The 20,868-nt window shown below is 43.6% G+C and overlaps 1 protein-coding gene across 2 annotated transcripts in view; it reads right to left on the bottom strand.

Moving 5' to 3' along the window:
• The window catches only part of LOC116304794 (ATP-dependent RNA helicase DDX55), a 25,566-nt gene extending 4,698 nt beyond the window's left edge, over positions 1-20,868 (bottom strand). Inside the window, exons 1-12 of one of the 2 annotated variants that reach the window (XM_089032286.1) lie at positions 20,752-20,868; positions 20,578-20,628; positions 20,408-20,469; positions 19,971-19,995; positions 19,792-19,886; positions 19,635-19,697; positions 19,049-19,145; positions 18,557-18,612; positions 18,424-18,466; positions 18,136-18,240; positions 17,495-17,536; positions 17,309-17,365 (exon numbers count right to left, since the gene is read on the bottom strand). In XM_089032286.1, the coding sequence (XP_088888412.1) occupies positions 17,309-17,365; positions 17,495-17,536; positions 18,136-18,240; positions 18,424-18,466; positions 18,557-18,612; positions 19,049-19,145; positions 19,635-19,697; positions 19,792-19,886; positions 19,971-19,995; positions 20,408-20,469; positions 20,578-20,628; positions 20,752-20,847 (792 nt within the window). In that variant the 5' untranslated portion in view covers positions 20,848-20,868. The remainder of the gene's footprint in view (positions 1-17,308; positions 17,366-17,494; positions 17,537-18,135; positions 18,241-18,423; positions 18,467-18,556; positions 18,613-19,048; positions 19,146-19,634; positions 19,698-19,791; positions 19,887-19,970; positions 19,996-20,407; positions 20,470-20,577; positions 20,629-20,751) is intronic. The other variant, XM_089032287.1, reaches the window with a different exon arrangement.

The following is a 20,868-nucleotide window of genomic DNA, read 5'->3' as shown; positions in this document are numbered from 1 at the left end:
TAGGGAATGGGGGTTCCAGCGCAATCTCAACACGGGCAAGATCCGCGTCAAAAATCCACCTACGGACGACCCCCACTCCAAGTGTGGTTGAGGGCAACAGCGCACTTAAATATGTTAGTCTATATATGGAGTGCAAAGAATGTAAGAGAACTTTTAAGAAAGAAGTGGATTTGAAAAAGCATTTGAAAATGAAGACGAAGTGTATGAGCAGTTATGATTGTGGATGTGGTAAGAAGTTTGAGACTAAGGTTAAATTGTTTTGGCATTGTCAGGACTGTGAGTACGACTACGACGACCTAAAAAGTGCTTGGTATTAGGTATAAAATATTTCCTATTATATAGATGGAATCCCAAAGCAACTTCAGCACGGTGTCAATACCCGGTAACGGTGAGATTGACGTTAGACAGTTTTGGCGTCAGTCAGAAAGGAAGGTTAAAAGGACTCTCCGAAAAGGTATAGAAGAATTAGGAGCCCTGAAAGCGAGCATAATGGTAGAAGTAAGTTTGTCAAAAGACGAGGTAATGACGACAGCAATGTTGCGATCAAAGTCGTTAGTGATATTAGAATCCACGAATCTGGATAGGTCACTCAGCGAAGCCTTAGAAGCAATAATGGAGTCGCTGTCTAACTACACGAAAGAAGGATCGGGTTGGACAGTAGAGGAGGTTGAAGGAATAGAGATAAGTATAGCCAGGTACGTACCCATACGAGGGGGGAGTTACGTACCGCTACCAACGTGGGTAGAAAGGAAGAAGGCTATTGTAAACGTGAAGAATGAAGACAATCGATGCTTTATGTGGGCAATCAGGTCTGCACTGTATCCAGCAGAGAAGGATCCCTGTAGGACAAGTAAGTATCCCACAGATGATTTAGAGTGGGATGGTGTGGAATTTCCCATGCAGTTGATAGACATCCCCATATTTGAGGAAATAAACGATCTAGCAATTAACGTTTACGGAGTCAGAGAGCAGACGATAGTACCGTTAGTTCTGTCAAAAAGTAAAGGAGAGCGCGTACATTTATTCTACCACGGCGGACACTACTCATGGGTTAAACACATTAGCAGACTATTCTACAGACATACTAAGCACAAAGGCAAAAAGTACTTCTGCGACTGCTGCTTGCTGTCATTTACATCCTTAAATACCCTAAAGAAACACGATGAGATCTGCCGCGGAGTCGAAGAAGTGGCGCAACGGATCCAGATACCCACCAACAAAGAGCTTTCATACGCAGACCATCAAAAGCAGATGCAAGTGCCTTACGTGATATATGCAGACTTCGAAGCGTTGATAACTAAGGAAGAGCAGAAACGTGGTGCCACGAATAAGGTAGGATTACACGAGATCTGCTCCTTTGGTTACATAGTAGTCAAATCAGACGGTAAAGCAAACCCTCCTGTGATTTACCGAGGTAAGAACGCAGCTAATAAGTTTCTAGAAGCATTGCGAGAAGAGGAGGAAGAGATTAGAGAACAATTAAGACGTCCAAAGAAGATGGAATTTACCAAAGAGAACCAGGAGGCTTTTAACAAGGCAAAAAAATGCCACATTTGCCGACATACGCTTCTTCAGTTTGGAAGACGAGCCAAGAAAGCGTGGGATGAAGATGGAAAGTATCTAGGAGAAGCTCATTTTAAATGCGGGAAGTATGCTAAGAAAGGTGAGAAGCCGGGAAAGCCCTCCACGCACTGCATTCATTGTCATAAAGCATTCGTTGAGGATTTCTATGTGGATAAGGTTAGGGATCACTGCCACATCACGGGTAAATACAGAGGAGCGGCTCATTGGAAATGCAATATAAACTTCAAAGTAAATCCAGACATGGAGATTCCGGTGTTCTTTCACAACCTCCGCGGTTACGACTCCCATTTGCTACTACAAGGAACAGACGGCTCCGACGTCAAATGCATACCCAACAACAAAGAGCGCTACATGTCCGTAACTGTGGGTAAGCTAAAGTTCTTAGATTCGCAGCAGTTTATGGCGGACTCCTTAGCAAACCTCGTAAAGTATAACACCAACTTTCCCATTTCCAGCCAATACGGCGCGGAAAGGAAAGGAGTGTACCCATACGAATACATGGACTCCTGGGATCGATTCAAAGAGTCCCTACCACCCAAAGATCGCTTCTACAGCACCCTAAACGAGTCCGGTATAAAGGATGAGGAGTACCAGCATGCGTTAGACGTGTGGGAAAAGTACTCCTGTGAGAACATGGGGGACTACCACGACATCTACCTAAGGTCTGACGTAGTGCTGCTTGCAGATGTTTTCCAAAGCTTCAGAAAGATGGCTATGGAATATTACGGATTGGATCCCGCTAATTTCTACACGGCTCCTGGGCTCAGCTGGAGTGCTTTGTTAAAGAAGACAAATGCGCAGTTGGATCTCCTAACGGAATACGACATGTATCGGTTTATGGAAGACGGTATTCGTGGCGGCGTATGCGGGCCCAGCCGACGTTACGCCCGCGCAAACAACCCCTTAGTAGAGCACGACCCAGAGAAACCAACCACATACATTTACTACCTGGATGCGAATAACCTTTATGGTTGGGCAATGTCACAGTACCTACCTGTGAGAGACTTCGAATGGGATCCAGTGAAGCCGATAGACTTCTACATGCAGGTAGGAAAGGAGGAAGACAAGGGTTACGTTTTAGAAGTGGATCTGGAGTACCCAGAGCGCCTGCACGACGAACACAATGAGTTCCCCTTAGCACCAGAAGCGATAGAGATACCATTTAAGCAGCTAAGTCCGCTGCAAAAGCAAATGTGCCCTGGCTACAAACCGTACAGGAAACTAACTATGAACCTGATGGATAAGAAGAAGTATGTGGTACATTACCGCAACCTGCAGTTCTACGTGCGACACGGAATGCGCGTAGAGAAGATCCACAGAGTCCTAAAATTCACGCAGGAACCCTGGATGCGCCCCTACATTGACTTTAACACGCAAAAGCGTACCGCAGCGAAAAATGACTTCGAGAAAAACCTCTTCAAACTGATGAACAACAGCGTGTTCGGAAAGACAATGGAGAACATCCGCAAGCGCGTAAGCGTAAAAATAGTCAGCACCAAAGAGGAAGCAGAAGCATACGTGTCACAGCCAGGCTTCGTTAGATACGTAGAAATGCTGAACTTCTACGTGATTCACATGAAAAGGGCAAACCTCTTACTAAACAAGCCCGTTTACACAGGCTTTACGGTGCTGGATCTATCGAAGCTGCTTATGTATGAGTTCTACTACGATAAGCTTAAGCCAAAGTACGGAGACCGCTGTCGCCTCCTGTACACAGACACCGACTCCCTAATTCTAGAAGTGCAAACGGAAGACGTTTACAAAGACTGCCTCCCCGACATAGACGAGTACGACACCAGCGGTTACCCGAAGGAGCACTTCCTTTACTCTGCGAAGAATAAGAAGGTAATTGGGAAGATGAAAGACGAAATGTTAGGAAAACCCATAGTAGAGTACGTGGGTCTGAAACCAAAGATGTACAGCGTGCTAAAGTTAGACGGCGTAGAAAAGAAAGCTAAAGGCGTAAAAAAGTACGTGGTTAAGAAGGACATTACGCACGAGTCCTACCTCAACGTATTACGAACACGCAAGGAACAGCGGCATAAGATAAACAGCCTGCGCAGCTATGGTCATCAGATACATAACGTCACGCAGGAGAAGGTGTCGCTGTCTGCATTTGACGGTAAGCGATGGATGTGTGATGACGGAGTGCATACGATAGCATTCGGACATCACACGATAAGCAGTTCTTCCATGACGAACCCACGTGTGGGGCCATCGTGAAGATAATACAAGATGGGCTGACCCTTCTTAGCTATTACGCTTCGGATCTGGTAAGTTTCCAAAGACCAATTAGGATCCGTAGCTCTTTTGGATCCTCCTTCTAATTCACCCGGTCCGTAGAGATATCGGACTGTGACATTACCTAATTTTTTTTCATGGGGGAAGACCGCCCTTGAACTTCTGACGTAGGACTTGTGTTCCACGTGTTTCTTCTTCATAGCGTCCCTGGGTTTTATTCCCGTAGCCCTGGCCGCCTCGTTGTTCAAAGCCGCGACGACCTGGGGGAGCCTCTGAGTCCATTCCCTGTTGCGTTTGGAGGGATCTTCCAGCTCTTTCCAATACTGGTATCCAAAGAGACGCTCGGCCAGAGTCTTATTGAATCTTTCGACGATGCTCTGACCCCTGTGGTACTCTGCCTCGGCTCTCCTAATCTTAGTGTCGTGGTCTTTCAGGGTCTTAGTAACCACGCCCATGAACTCTGTCCCCGCATCCACTTGCAGCAGCTTAGGCCATTTCAAAACGCGCTTATAAATCCTACCTAGGGCTTCTGCGACTTCCCCAGAATCCTTGCTGGTTATGGGTTCGGCGTCCTTATATCTGCTTGCGACATCAACTACGGTCAAAGCGTACCTATAGGTCTTTTTTCTCACCTTGTCGTGCGGTAAGAAAAGCAAATCCGCCTGATGAACTTCATTGGGGGTATTTACGGTGAAGCTGGGCCTGGGAATGTACTTAGGCACGGGAAGATAAACCTGCCAGAGGGTTTGTTTTTTTAACCAGTTCTTAGCCGTTTCATCTGATACCCTGGCCGCGGTCGCGAGTTTCTTGATGGCCGACGCTCCTTTCCAATAGCCTTCAGGCCCATAGTAAATCCTTTTGAGTTTGTCCTCTACGCGGCCCATTATATGAATTCCAGGACAAGATTGATCTTGCGTCCGTTAAAATCCACCGTCTTTCCGTCCACCTTAATGGTGATGTTTATGCTTTCTACCAAATTAGACAAGTCATAGCTCAAAGAAATGGGAGTGTATTCTACCAGGTCAAATGGATTACCTTTGGGCAGGAACTTAGACATAAGAGAAGACTTTTCTCCATTGTTGTAACTATGGACTAAATCGCAATAGACTTCGTAAGAGGATGCGACTTTCCATTTCACAGGTATGGCTGTGTTGGTAATTGTCTTGCCCGAGGCACATAATAAAGATCCCAATGGGTCAGACTTTCCAAAAGTCATTGAATAATTTGACATATTATGTTTGAGGGTCATTTCGTGCGGCAATCCTGTGGTGAGAGTATAACCGTGTTTTGCTAATTCCTTGGCCAGTGTGATTGGCGTATAATGTCCATCGGGCAGCAATACGGCTTGATAGTTAGATCCTCCTGTATGCTCAGTGACTATGCCCCTAATCAGGTTATACCAAGAATTGTACAAAGAGCAACTTATGAGCCGAACCTTATAGGCTTTAATGGGGGGATTTAAATAAGTGGTAAAGTTATTTTTATCGCTTTCCAAAAAGACGATCATTATATTAGATACGCCAAAGCTACGCCTCCCGCCAGCCCTGCGACTCCTACGAAGACCAACTCATTGTCTTTTTGTTTCTTAGAAGGCTGGTAGTAATTCTTGAACTGAGGCTTTCTCATTCTAAAGTCGGGATGCGCCTGCGCATAGAGCTTAAAGGCGTAGTCTGTGTTTTCAAAGTTCTTATCCGCCTGCATCTTGTCTTGGTAGTTCTTGTCCAACCAATCCCTGTAAGCTTGTCTTTTTTCATTCCAAGCCGCCACGTCTCGCTGATATTTCTCCAGCGCTAAGTCGTGTCTCTTCCTTTCGGCGGCCAAATCTCCGCTGCGATCACCTCTAACTAATCTATCCAAATATTGACCACCATAATTAGCTCCAGTGAATGCTAAGGCTGCAATAACTCCACCTGCGACCACGCTAGCCATTTATATGTTAGGTAGGTACTTTTCCTTCTGTAGGTAATTCTTTGCCATGATAGCCCCGCCTACGGCAGCGGTCATCTTAGCAAAATTAGCGAAGCTCTTGCTTGGGTCTTCAGTAAAGTCTTCTTTGAGCACTTTCTTACCTACCCAACCAATACCCGCAACGATGGAAGTAATGATAGCTGCTTCTTCAACAGTTTTCAATAACGCGGTTGACATTATATTACAAAGCGAGAAGGAAAATCTAGGTCGCCGCGGGTGATAAATTTACTCCATTTCAGGGATCTTACTTTTTCTAACCTCCACAGGTGCGTGCACGGGCGCGTGATATGTTGGTGGTTCTACTTTTGGCTTTGCTGCCCGCCATTGTAAGTAAAGGCTGCCTGCTGCTATAGCAACTCCTAACGCGCCAATGACGTATCCCGGATTAATAAAGGATTCCTCTTCTTTTTCCTCCACCTTTTCTTCTTTTTTGGCTTTGTTCTTTTTATTCATCTCCGCGAGCTTCTTTCCGGCAGCGACTCTGCCTGGAGATTTAGCCTTGGTAATCTTGGTATCTTCTACGGGTGGTTGTTCTTCGGTGCCACTCATCTTATATTAAGGGACTTGAAGGACTTGACAAGTAACTTGATGACGACTTGACAATGACTTACGGACGACTTGACAACGACTTGACTAAGTACTTGAGGCGACTTGACAACGACTTGACTAAGTACTTGAGGCGACTTGACAACGACTTGACTAAGTACTTGAGGCGACTTGACAACGACTTGACTAAGTACTTGAGGCGACTTGATCAGGTACCTCAGCAAGTGCTGCCTGGAAGACCTTTTCGACTTCTCTGTCCTTCTTGAAGTCCTTCCAAGATGTTCCAAAGGAACCTAGTACCTCCTTCAAGTCGACATGCTGAGCTACGTGAAGTGCCGCAGAGGCGACTGCCATTAACTTACCGCACTTCAAAGACAACCACCCGCAGGTTATCTTAAGTTCTTGGGATATGACATAGTCATCTCTTATGTCCTTCCGCAGTTGCTCCACGTCGTCTATGGGCAGTGCAAGTCCAAGCAATTTAGTCGCAAGTCGGATAGCGGAATCTGCGACGGCGTCCGTGGTCTTACTTGCAAGGGCGGCCTCGTACCTCTTATGGAACTTCTTAACTTCCTCTTCTGACAACTTATTAACTTGCTCATGGGTAAGTTCCTTGCCTATCATTTCTTTACACTTCCCCGAAGACACAAGGATGTTAAGTTGTTCCTTAAGGTTACTTTCGTCTAACTGCGCGGGGACTTCATCTAAGAGCTGCTCAATGTCCATATATGTTAATGGAATACGGAAACCTCAAAGAGAAGATCATCTTGGAATGTTGGTGCGTTTTTAAATGCCGCATGTATTCGTGTAACTGTTCCTTGGATATCTCACCGCCGTAGTCGCTTAAGATGGTTTCCAGGTCAGACTTACTTGGAGTATAAAATACTACGAGAGAGCCTATGTTTTCCCTGAAGGGCTTAGAGACACTGGTAAGCTGCTGGGAAAGCAACCAAACGCTGATATTGTCGTGTCTACCGCTGAAGGCGAGCTTAACGAGCTCGGAGGTGCGCTTTTTTACGTCGTCCCCGCAGGCAATGTCATCCAATATGAGGAGCGTCTGCGTATCTTTAGGGAATTGCTTATGCCAGAACTTCAAATGGCTGGATAACTCGTTAGGGTCTAAGATATCTACAAAGAAGTCGTCATCTTTCATCTCCTATGCCCGTCCAGGTGCGGTTATTCACGTAGGTGGGGCATAATAGCACGATGTAGTCGAAGCGGTATCTAAAGGGTCCTAATAGCTGCTCCACGACGAACTGGGTCTTTCCGCAGCCGGTGGGTCCTACTATCAGAGCATTGCAGGGAATATGGTTCGGATCCATTATATATACGATGGACCCAGTGGACGCAGTAAGAAGGATTGCCACCGACGCAAAAGATAAAAGAGACACCATAGAAATGCAAAGGGAGGAGATCGATCGGCTGAAAGAGCGCGTGCAGGAATTGTACGATGAAATGTGCGGTCTGAAGCGCGCAGAACGGTTTGGTGCGCTGATAACTATGGCAACGTGGGCTAAGGAGTCCGTTAAGGACTTCATGCGATATCCCCTGTAGAATGTTAACAATAAGGTTAAATCTTTGTTAAGTATATGTGGAAACTATTCCAAAGAGTGTCTCAGAATGTTGACGTTTAGGTTAAATCTTTGTTAAGGATGCCTGGAAACTATTTCAAAGAGTGTCTCAGAATGTTGACGTTTAGGTTAAATCTTTGTTAAGACGTGCCCTTCAAAGGGGTTGTTATTTTTATTTATTATTATTAAATATCCCTAATTATTCTTAATAATAATAAATAAAAATAAGAATGGGATTTGAGACTCTTTGCACAAACCCAACTTTACTATTTTAAGCCGCCTACTAATCCTTACGGGCTTTCCACATATACTTAACAAAGATTTAACCTTATTGTTAACATTCTGAGACACTCTTTGAAATAGTTTCCAGGCATCCTTAACAAAGATTTAACCTAAACGTCAACATTCTGAGACACTCTTTGAAATAGTATCCAGGGCAAAAGAGTCCATTAAGGACTTTATGCGGTATCCCATATAAGGGTTATTAAATCCTTATTATATATGGAGTGTGAGCGGTGTAACAAGGAGTTCAGCAGCAAGCAAATGTTAAAATACCACCTGGAAAAGAAGGTGTGCGCTAAGAAGGCACGCGAAAGGCGTTGTAAGGAGTGTAATCGCCTCTTTAGCAGCGCGCAGATGTTGGATTACCACGTTGATAACCGCGTTTGCCTAAAGAACGTATGTGAGCGCTGCGAGGAGGACAAGAACGACGAATGGCATCGACATCGGTGCCGCGGCAATTACGACCTGCTGAGCGTGGCTTGCGAGGAGCACGGCGACGTTGCTGCACGATGTTGCCCAAAGGAAACCCAAAGGAAGTTAACGCGCCGGAAGAAGGAAATTGACCAGCGCTTTGCGGAGTTTGACTGCGTCGAAGGCGTAAGGTGGGAGGATAGAGAATATTGGGAGGCAACTTGTGAGCGCTGCGGCTGTCAAAGAAGTGACCAACATGTTTGGCAGTGTCTCTATGACGGCCAAGGCGGTTTCAAGGAGTACTTAGATCGCTTCGAAGCTTGGCATGCCGGCAATGAGGCGGCAAGGAAAGCCCGCAATGATTAGTAGGCGGCTTAAGATAGTAAAGTAGGGTTTGCGCAAAGAGTCTCAAATCCCATTCTTATTTTTATTTATTATTATTAAGGATAACGAATAATAATAAATAAAAATAAAGACCCCTTTTAAGGGCGCTTGCATAATCTAATAATAATAAATAAAGATAAGAACCCCTTTTAAAGGTATATGCTAGCCTACGCAGCTGCCTTTCTGGGAGGCATTCTAATTACCCTTTCAATATATGGACTGTATTACTTGCGAACTACCTGCCGACTGCATTACCCCTTGTAAGCCGCCGCGTAAAAAATACACCTGCCTTCATTGCGACAGGGTATTCTCCGAAGGATCCTTCGTGGGGCATTGGTGCTCCGCGGATCCTAAAGCGCAGCGGACTTTAGCAGACGCGCTTAACTACAAAGAGGAGATGGAGTGACTGTTCTTTCAATGTCAAACTTCCATCGGCCATTTACCTTACCATAGCTGCGTAAGTGGGTGAATTCCTCGCCCTGAATTACGTACCGCACGCAATCCGGCGCCCAAAGGGAATATTCCTTGCCTTCTAAGTCTTTGAGGACTAACCGTAAACGGTCGATGTCTTCGAAGACGACGTAATTTTTTATTTCGTATGCTTTACCGTGGACAAGATCACGCCAGTGAGTCAAGCTGAGCTTCATTATACCTATGGAATATCTTTAGGTGCGTTTTCAAAGTGGCGTAGGACTTAAACCGCTTTACACAGCCCTTACAGGGAATACGAATGCCGTCCGCATAATCCATGAGGGCACGACAGATGACGTCGTAATCGTTGCTAACCATAGTTAGGTAACCATTTACATCAAGCTGCGCAATTTTTTTGGATTGCTTCGCGGATAAGACGCCGTTTCCTTTTGGGGTTTTCAACTCAATACACAACCCGCGGTATTTCTTGTGGGCGTTAAGGATTAAAAGGTCTGGCTGGCCGGCTTGGTAGCCTTTTCGCCAGCAGGTTATTCGCTTGCTGTCTGAATCTTGAAGTTCGCCAAGACCCGGCGCTATGATGAATTCAGGGTAAAACCTACGTATGTAGTCGACTACCTTCGCGTGTAGGTCGGCTTCATTTTCGATCTTAAATACTAACTTGTTTGGGCCGTCGAAGCGCTTGTTCATCGCATATTTACCCGTCTTTCTCAACGCGGGTAGGACTTCTTCGAGGACCCAATCTTGGAATTCTTCTGCCTTTGCCATCTTCGAGGAGAATATCAACTGATTCAATCCGGATTCGTTCACATACAGGGAATGTGGGTGTGAATTGGAAGGGAGGCGATTCACCTCCATTCTAAGTTCGCTAAGCCTTACCTTGTATTTATCGCGAACGTGCACCTTAATTGCATCTTTTGGGCGTTCGTAGCCCAATGCGGCCGCTACTTCCTTTGCTTTGAAGTACAATTTATCGCCTTGCACGACTTGCAGTTTCGTACCGTTGTTTTCAAATACGCGAAGCATTGTATATTCAAGAAATATTTTAACATTGACGACTTCATTCCTCAGCCGTCCTAGTAGGCAACGCTTTTCAATTGGTTCATTTCTACGCTTAACTGCGCGTCAGACACGACGAAGACGTAGCAGTTTATTTTATCACCGTCGCCCGCGGAGGCATTCTTGGTGCGTTTGATCTCCAATGTTATGCCATCCTGCGTATTTACTAGACGGAGGCCTTGACCATGTAGGTCTTCGTCGTTAATGGTGCGCATGTCAATCCACAGCGCATACTTATCCTTAAAGAATTCCTCAGGGCTAATTTGGTCGCCAAACTTGCGCATGGCCTCTCTGTACACGTCTGCGGGCTTTATCCCCTGGGAGTAGACCTTGTTTGGAACGCCGTTTATGTTGACCCCCACGTTAGTAATGTTGGGGTTGTGAAAGGCCTCGGAGTCGCGCTTACCGGCTTCGTAGGGTTTGGCAAACACCAACATCAGCCCCGTGAGACTTCTTCGGGGGAGGTTAATGCTTTGGTTGATAACCTCATCCGTCTTATCCAGGAAGCTGAACGTCTTATACATCACTACGTGGTCGTATAAGAATGCCTTTCCGGAGCTGTATTCCATGCCAGCGCTACGGGCCAGCTCTTCGCTGTACACGGTCTCATACTGTAATTCTAGATTAGTGATAGAATAAGGATCAACGGCCCCGCTAATTGCGGTGTCCATTCCTCCTATGACGTTCGTAGTGTCTGCCAAGGTTACTTCAAACTGTAACTCAGATAACTGCCTGGGGTAGTACACACCATGACTCGTAATCACTTCGAAATCTAAAGGGATAACGTACTTGCTACCATAGGCGGTCTTTACCCTTGTTGCGTCTGCTACTGCGGTTGCTCCACTGGAGTCCGTAGGCGCGGGGTTAGTCTCGCTGCGAAGCTGACGTAGGATAACGCTTCCGATTCCCTGCTCTATCTTCTGCTCACGGTCGAAGGCCGTCAACCATAAGTCTTTATACGTGGTGTACAGATCGTACCTATTCAAATCCAAGAGGGATTCCCCTGCGAACTTGATTCTCATCTTAGAGACGAGGTTCCTACCCACATTATTGACGGCATAGCGCTTGTCCTTGGTGCTGGGTTGTATTGCTAGGTCGAACCTTAAAGCCAAGGTGCCAGGAACTAAGACTAGGTTATCTGTTAGACGGGGCACGCCTACATACAGCGTCTCCCCCGGCTTTGCGCTAGAAGGTGTAAAGGTGACCCGGTGAAAGGTGCGTTCTGCTTTCAGTCCGCCAACCTACTTAGGTAATACGTTGGGATTTAACTTTGAGCTTATCATATATAATGGAAGTAGAAGGAACGGATTTTGACCCCCTTACCGAAGAAGGCCAAGTAGACATTAACGACGAAGAATACGACGCATGGATTAAGGACGCGGATACCAAGCCCCTAGTCTACGACATGGCCTTGATAAGCAAGTATGGCAATAGGTGGAAAAGCTTCAAGGCAGCCTTGAATCGCATGTGGCAATCAAGGAACCGCGGCAGCCCCGTCCCCGAGTACTTGGAACTTCAAAACACAGACGAAGCAGCCGCGCGGGAAACCGTAGAGTGGGCAATGCAAGAGCTAACGCAGCGCTACGACAACTTTGATGCTGACGACGTAAAGCTTACGGAAAAGGGAAACAAAGTCCTCATAAGCGTCCAAGACTTAAGATTTCCCGACAAAGACCGCTGGACAAAACCGCAACCCCTCTTTGATGAGGAGGGCGACGTTAGGGGCGACGTCTCAAGATTAAGAGGCTTTCAGCGTGCTACTAGAAGCATGTTAGAAAGGTTGCAAACCCTGAATGAAAAGGTTGCGCTAGAAAGGCGCGCTATCAAACTGCAAAAGGCGCTGGAAGAAAAAGAGGCGGCGTACGAAAAGCAAAGTCGACTACTTGCTAATGCTGAGAAGAAGTTTAGTCAACGAGACGTAAGAATGGAAGAAATGACGAAACACTTAGATCAGGCTTTACGTGATCGGGATAAAGCAGAAAGGGAGTTGGAGGAGGCTAAGAAATCACATGCTCCGACGGCGGCGTTAGAAAAAACGCTAAAGGAAAGGGAGTCAAGCTATAAAAAACAATTGTTGCGGCTGGGTCAAAGTAAAGACGAAAGCATACTGCAAATTAAACGAGAAGCCGAAAAGGCTTTAGATGAAAGGGATACAGCTCGACAGGCTTTTCGCCTTGCTCTGCAGGACCTAAACATGAGTCAGGAGGAAGTTAGGAAATTACAAACCACCATAGAGGGTTCTTTGGTGGAGCGGCGGCAGTTAGTTGCTGAAATCAACATTAAAGAAGAGCAAATCCAGCAAAAAACTCAGGCCATCGAAGACCTGGAAAAAAACATATCCGAAAAGCAGGAAATAATTGCGGACCTAACTCGTACCGAAGAAGAAAGGGAGGCTGCCCAAAGGGAAGTAGAAACCCTTCAGGAGAGAGTTGCGGAATTACAGGCGCAAAAGGAAAACCTGGAAAAGGAGTTGGGGCTTACCACCAAGGAAAAGGTAAAAAGAGCCCTTTTGAAGTATGGTCTTCCGCTGGCATTTGCGGTCGCTATTTCAAGCGTAGTAGGCGTGATCTTGTCCGCGCTTAAGGCTACAGGCGCGGGCGTAAAGAAATTAGGCAATGGGCTGACGGACTTGGGAAAAAAGATGGCAGCCGGTCTTCCTGGGCTGCTGGGTTCGGTTGTTTCCTTGGCACTTAGGGCCGGCGGAGAACTGCTAAAGTTTGTGGGGAATAACATTTGGATCTTGGTAGTAGCTATTGGGGTGGTTCTCCTGAAGAAGATGAAGGCTTAATCTTATCCTTGTGTATTACTGGTGGCTTATCGTCGTCGGGCGCCCGAGGCGTCCTCGACTGGCGATAAGTAAAGATAGTATTCGCGCCGCCTTGATAATTTGGTATCAAGGGTATGGCTGTCATAGTGCTAATGGGCTTATGATTCCAAATAGCATCAGTCGGGGGATTCTTCGACGGGGCGGCATTTATTTGAACGCGACCCAGCTTACCGGCATTGACGCCCGACGTAACCCCATCACTGGGGCGAATCTGTAACTTCGCATATTGACAATTAGCTATCATGTGAAAAGTTACGGGCGTTAAATCTTCTACGCTTGTTCTTTCGGCTTCGAATGAGAAATGAACTGGAGCCCTATTGTTATCTTTTTTTCTATAGGGTAGTAATGGTCGGTTACTCTCATCAACGATCCTAAACCCAACATTACAATGCCACCCCGTTGAAATACTAATAGTACACATGATTAATCCCAGACCTCCAACCTTTACCCACAATTCGGTGTCAAACCATTCATCATTTACATAGTCCTTCTCCTCCAAGTAATGAAGGAACCAATCTTCCTTTACATGTGGGTTATTCATATATTTAAAGGCTAACCACCGTAAGAGTGCTAATGCTCTTGTGATTATAAACGTAATCTCTTTGATCCTCTATGCTATTTACCGTAACCTTTCCCGTATCGTCTACTCTTATCTGCAGCTTTACCTTCCCGTGGCAATCGGCAACCATGTGAAAAGTCCAAACGGAGTGATTTTCAAGGCTATTCGCTGGCGGCTCTACGGAGAAATGCGCAGGCTCCCTGTTATTATCCTTTACACGCATAGGCTGCAGTACGCCATTGTCATCGCAGAAACGAAATCCTACGTTGGCATGGCTGCTCGTGCCAATGCAAATACTACAAAGGATTAATTTCTTCCCTGAGTAGTTCAAATTCACGGACATGCCCGTGACATCAACCCAAGCCGCCTGGGTGTATTTTTTCTCGCCTGTGTAAGTCGTATAGATGCAATCTACTCCAGCTACGTAGGGGTTGTTCATCGCCATATATAATAGCTCAGACCAATGCTTGCGACTATTAGACCGGCTTTTAGTAAGTTATGGTCATATTCCTCGGTAACCTTCTTTACTGGTTTCTTTGGTGGCTTTTCTACATGCGCCTTCTTTGATGGTTTTTCTACGTGCTCCTTCTTTGGCTTCTCCACGAAATGGGGAATGTTCCTAAGAGTGTCAGAGTTCACGTCATTCACCCCAAACTTCATATCCTTAGTAGCTCGTTGAAGTTTGTTGTTGTAACCCACGACGGAATCGGCGTTGATGACCAAATTACTTGGCATTAACCAACAACCAGGACTCAAGGCATAATCCAGTCTAACCTTTGATTGCTGCACCGCAAGTTGATATCTTTGAACTGACTTAGAAATCTCATTCTCGATAACAGCGCTTTCGAAGAGGACAAGGAATACTTGTTGCGTTTCCTGTGACGCACCACTGGCATCTACGATGGGGCTGCGAGTGCTAACCTGGGCCCCTAGAATGCAGTAAACAAAGGCTTCGATGCTTCGATTAATCCTTGCGAGATTCTTTAGACCAATGCCCTTTGCGGCAAAGAAAGGCGCCCAAGGATATTTCTCTTTGCTTTCTATGAAGTAAATCAAGTCACCTTTTGACGCTTTACCCCCTAAGTCGGAGAATTCCCATCTGCTAGGATACCCCATACCCGGAGTTTCTATGCTGGCGCCAACATACGAAGCATAGGTGTAAGTCTCTCCTAAACCATGGGCGGCACCCTCTTTGTTGCGAAAATCAGGGTTGGTAAGCTTAAACTCATTCCTTAATCGCTCCCATGCGACTTTGTCATATTTGTTATCCTTCGGCTTAAAGATAGTGTCACTAGGAAGCGGTGCTCCTAACTCAAACAATATCCTACGAATAGTAAAAGCAACATGAAATCGCAGGAAAGGAATATGGAACATGTCCGCGGCTATACCGCATCCTTTAGTAGCAGCCCAGACAGCAAAGTTTAACTGCTGCGGCCAATACCGCATGTTGGGACCTGATAACCATTCTCTGGATTCTTTCCCTGAGGTATGTTTCATGGCAGTTTCTCTAAAGATGTCTCTGACTTTTATTTTGAAAGTCGTAGGGCCCACGGGGATTTCTAAGGAGGTAACCATCTTAGCAAAGTCATTTGCGCCACCTTTGTTATCGTAAAATGGGTAATCCTCCGTTGCCGGTAATAAATTCTCTGGAAAATTAGGCTGCCTTTCTTTATGCTCGGGTTTTGGGTTCTTTGGCTCCAAGTCCGCATTGCTGTACATTCTGGAGCCTTCATAGTAAATCCCATCGGGTCTTCTTTCAAACTTACTAGGGTCTGCATGCGGAAACATCTTCCTAAATGCTCTCCAGTTGGCATAATCCCTGTTGTCGTGATGTGGCTGCTCCTCAATATCATTCCCAAAAGCGTCGTACATTAGTATATATAATGGATGTTATACCATCAGCACCTCAGTTGTACCCAGATGTTCCCAATTATCACGCTACCACTAAGGATACAGGTCCTACAGAATTAAACGCCGAGAACTTTCGTCTGAATAAAGCGAACTTAATACTGGCTTACTTGGAAGGGCAAGCGAAACACTACGAAGAGGTCAGGAAAAAGTACGCCAGAGCCCGAAGCATACTACATAAAATCGCGATAACTTCCGGCTCCATGTCCGTGGCGTTAACAGGCACTGGCGTTGCTACTTCGCTTACCGGGCCTGGAATAGTCATTGGCGTTCCTTTGGCAAGCGTTGGAGCTGTCTGCGGCATTGTTTCCGCTGTTACGACAGGCATTATAAAGCAATTGTCCGGTAAGATATCCAAGCACGACACTCATATAGCCCTAGCAAGAGCAAAGGCTAACACCATCGCCGACTTGGTGTCTCAGGCTCTGCAGGACCGCCGCATAGACGACACGGAGTTCTCTTTGATCCTCGCGGAGGAAAAGAAATACGGGGAGCTAAAGTCGGGTAATAAAAAAACCATCGTGAAAGATCTTTCCGAGGAATCTCGCAAAAAGATCTACCAGGAGGCAAAAGAGGAGCTCCAAAGAAAACTCGCTCAGTAGACATCGCATGGGGATTTCGACTGCACATTTCATCTTCTCGGAATCCATTCTAATAGGGGGTGGTTGGGGTCTATTTTGTAAAATATTTCGTAAATTACGTCGGGGTAATAAGGAATATCCTTATCCAGCCGACAAAACATCCACTCGGCCCTTTGCATATCTGGGACATGAGGAATACGCCTACCGGTAATTTCAGACAAAAGATAGGGAATAGCTTTGTAATATTTCCCTAGCTTTAATTTTTTCAATGTCTTTCGTAGACTTTGTGGGGTTGGCTCTTCTAAGTGGTCTATGATTTTTTTCCTTACTTCGTCGCTTAAATATATCGGATGTAAACCTTGGATATGACTCATCCAGTCTCGGAAGTATCTTATTCTTTTGTATGGGGCCTTCGTACGACCTCCATTGGCGTAATATTGCTCTTTGGTAGCATTTGGTACGGCATTACGAATATTCTTACCACACTCGTAACACTGTGCTGACGTGTCGTCTTCTATTCGCATTTTCTTACCACAACAAATATACTTATTTGGCTTAGTAGGTACAAACTTGGGTTTCAAGCACTTTACACAGAAATCATAAGCAAACTCTTTACATTCTTCGCACTCCATATATAGACTAACATATTCAAGTGCGCTGTTGCCCTCAACCACACTTGGAGTGGGGGTCGTCCGTAGGTGGATTTTTGACGCGGATCTTGCCCGTGTTGAGATTGCGCTGGAACCCCCATTCCCTATACTACTACTGTCAATAAAACCAGCTTATTACTGAGAATGGCTAAAGGTAGGTTTTAAAATTAAAATTTTTTAAATTAATTGAACACCCTAGGGTGGTTCTTGTTTTAAATCATGAAGAATGCCTGAGTACTACCTTTTTTAACAAAGATGTTTTGTATTCCTTTAAAAATAAGTTATGGCTGCAGGTAAAGGAAATATACCTTTCTTGCTCTAAGGAAGCCAATTAGCTGAGAAAACTTTTCTTCACTTTCACAGATCTGAAATAAAAAAAATTGAATAGAAAATAATAGACACCATTCCTTAGCGGCAGTTATTCATTTGCAGTCAAAATAAATCTTCTACAATAAAGCTACTGATGAAGGGTTTAGATTAGAAATATTTCTTACCAAGTAAAAGTTGTTTAGGGATGATGGGGTTCTTTGAGAAGTCTGAAGTGGTAAAAAAATTGCACAATTATTATAACAATGTAATAGCAATTAAACCACATTGTCAAGAGGATACATATTTTTGTCACCTCCATTCATCACCGCTATCTCTATTACCGAATATATTGAAATATGGTGAACAATTTGAATAACTATTGTTCTGGACTGACTAGCCTCTCTTACATGTAAAAGATTTAAAGCTTTCATGTTTTCATGTTAACACGAGGGTAGTCAGTCGCTAGTCATTCCAGAACAATAGTTATTCAAATTGGTCACCACATTTCAATTTGTTGTATGAAAACTGATGAAGACTTGTTAGTAACAATATGATAATGAATAATGACCATAATAACGGTATGATTAACAATAAATTAACAAAATGATGCTGATGATAATGGCAAGAATGGGATATAACTATTGCAACTAGTATGTTACTACTAACATATTGACTGATTACTTTAAAAAATAAAATATAACCTTTCATATTTTTGACTGCAGATGACAAAAAATGGTAACAAAGTTCAATGTCCAACTGACATTTACGTCATAATGACATGCTCTAAAGAACGTCTATCAAATCAAAGAGATAATGATTTTGATACCTTCTTTTTGGTCTGTTTCTCTGTAACGGTTACCCTTACTGGGTTTCTGAGCCCTGCTCTTACCAAGGCTTCCACCTCATTTGTCTGAGTTGCGGAGAACAATCCCTAAAACACAGGTATAACAAATTATTTTATATATTATAATTAATAAAAGAAAGGACAACAAAAAGTCCACTTGATGATTTTTGTGCTCGCTTCTATGCCTGTTATGCTTACATCTTGCAATATCCATGCTTTATTAGTTTAAATGTAGCAAAATAATTTGATTCTATGATTATTGTGACTTACCGTTCGTCTTTGTTTTGGAAGAAATCCTAAGATAGAATTGATACTAGAAAAATGACGTACAACAAGAACAAATATTATTTTCAAAATTATAAATTATTTCTATCATCAAACAGCAGCCAATATTTGTCATTACCTGGATTCAAAACCCAAGTCAAGAAGACGATCAGCTTCATCAAGAACAAGAACTTCCTAAAAGATAAACCAGTTGTGAGTAATATATAGCTGGTGGCATACAATGTACGTAGCAAGAGTCACAGACTCATTTGGAGTGGCTTCTTTGTCTAAAAAAACAGATGCATGGTGCTTACTGTATGTAAATTACTTCAATTGCACTTAGTTTAAAGCAGAGGCATGTTTTTCCCCTCCTCTTCCTTCTCTTCCTCCTCCTTTTTCTTCTTCTTATCCCTCTCTCTTCTCATTCTCCTCCTTGATCTCCTTCTCAATCTCCTTCTCTGTCTTCTCCCCTCTTCACCTTTGCCCCAGGGGGGGGTACTCTTTCCCCTTCTTATTCTCCTTTTCCTCCTCATACTCCTCCTCCTCATGTTCATTCTCCTTCTCCTCTTCCTTCTCCTCCATATTCACCACCTCCTTGTTCTCTCCCCTCACCCCCCTTTCCTTTACTTACTAAGGATTTTAAATGTGCTCCTAAGTCTATCCCATGCTGGTGCTGTCTTGTTAAAAGATCCTCCAGTCTTCCTGGTGTTCCAACTATGATGTTACCACTATAGTTTAAAATTAAAAGCCTGGCATCAGTAATGTTACTACGTATAGACCATTGACCTCTTTTTTCCCATTTGAAGCTGTGTGACATTCCCTTGAGAATAAGAGTATTTGTATAAACCTCATCCATATTAAATATGTATAATCTCAATTATTACAGACAAACAAACAAAATCATACACAAGGGAATGATGTGTGTTTATTATCAACATGAACGTCATGCTGCAATTATATTCAGTGTAAGTTATTGTTGCCATTATTTGGCCATACAAGCATAAATAACATCATCAAATCCTTATCTTCATCATCATCACTACCATCATCATTATTATCATCACCATCAATATCATCAAATATTATCATAACCATCAACATCAACATCATCACTATCATCATCATGGATCACCGGCATTATCATCTTCATCACCATCTCTATCCTCATTATCATCATCACTGCTATAATCTGTTATCTGAAAAATCAACTAACTAACCCATTGTCTTTGAAGTTCTTTATATCAGTTGATGTTTCTGCTCCACCAATAAAAAGCATTTGTCTGAAAAAATAGTGCAGGAAAAGAATAAGGAATAAAATTTTTTTTTCAAGTCAACTGCATGTAACAGATATGACATTACAAGACTCATTCATACCTCAGTTTTGGCGTATTTCCTTCAGTAAAATTACTGAGAACTTCTTCAATTTGTTTTGCAAGTTCTCTCGTTGGTGTAATGATAAGTGCTCCAATCTATATGTTGAAAAGGAGTGAAACCAAAAAAATTTTTCAAAATAGTTTCTTTTACTGAAATGTTTTTGTGGAGAGCTTACTTACATCATGCTTCTTTAACTTCTCTTCCCTGGAAATAGAAGATTAGTTCACATGAACTTTAATTCCTACAAGACTGAGGTAGAGCACTGTATTTACTTTATCATTATTATTATCATTCATCATTATAATCACCATCATCAATATCATCATCAATATTATGTATCATCATAATTGCCATCATCACTATCATCATCATCATGTATCATCATCATCATCACTATCATCATCATCTTGTATCATCATAATCATCACCATCATCATGCATCATCATCATCATCATAATCACCATCATTATCATAATCATCTTTATAATCATCATCACCATCATTATGCTCATCATGATATCATTAACACCACCTCACCTCATTCACATATATTATACCATCAGCACTACCACTTCAATATTTGATTCATCTTATCTACTTAACCTAAATAGTTACCTTCTCATCAACATTTCTATAATTGGAATCACAAAAGCAAGAGTCTTTCCTGAACCTGTCACCTTCAACAAAACGACAATGTATTTAATCTAAAATATCTTTTATACGTGTGAAATATAGATCTAATAGCTCAGCCACAATGAAAATCTTAGATGTAAAATATAACTTACAGCCTCTACAGCAACATCTTTATTGGACATGAATAAAGGAATAGCTGCAGCCTATAGTGGAGATATAATAAGAGCAGACGTAAACAACCTAGACAAATGCGTCATAAAATATAAATCCATCACAAAACAACGAAATAATTCGTAATTAGTTATTACATAAAATTCTTCACAAACCTGTACGGGAGTCATGGAAGTAAAACCAAGTTTCTCGACAGATTTCAGTGTCAAAGCGCAAAGACTTGGTTTACAATCCCTCCACGTGGCCGCCATCTTGGTGCGCAATACTCGATA

The sequence above is a fragment of the Actinia tenebrosa genome, unplaced genomic scaffold (assembly GCF_029948245.1).
Source record: "Actinia tenebrosa isolate PJP-AT-01 unplaced genomic scaffold, QUT_ActTen_1.0 PGA_scaffold1__47_contigs__length_23844297, whole genome shotgun sequence".
In the NCBI taxonomy this organism is placed as follows: Eukaryota; Metazoa; Cnidaria; class Anthozoa; order Actiniaria; family Actiniidae; genus Actinia; species Actinia tenebrosa.
Note: the sequence above shows the minus strand (reverse complement) of the source record. Positions and strands in the feature narration are given on the sequence as shown.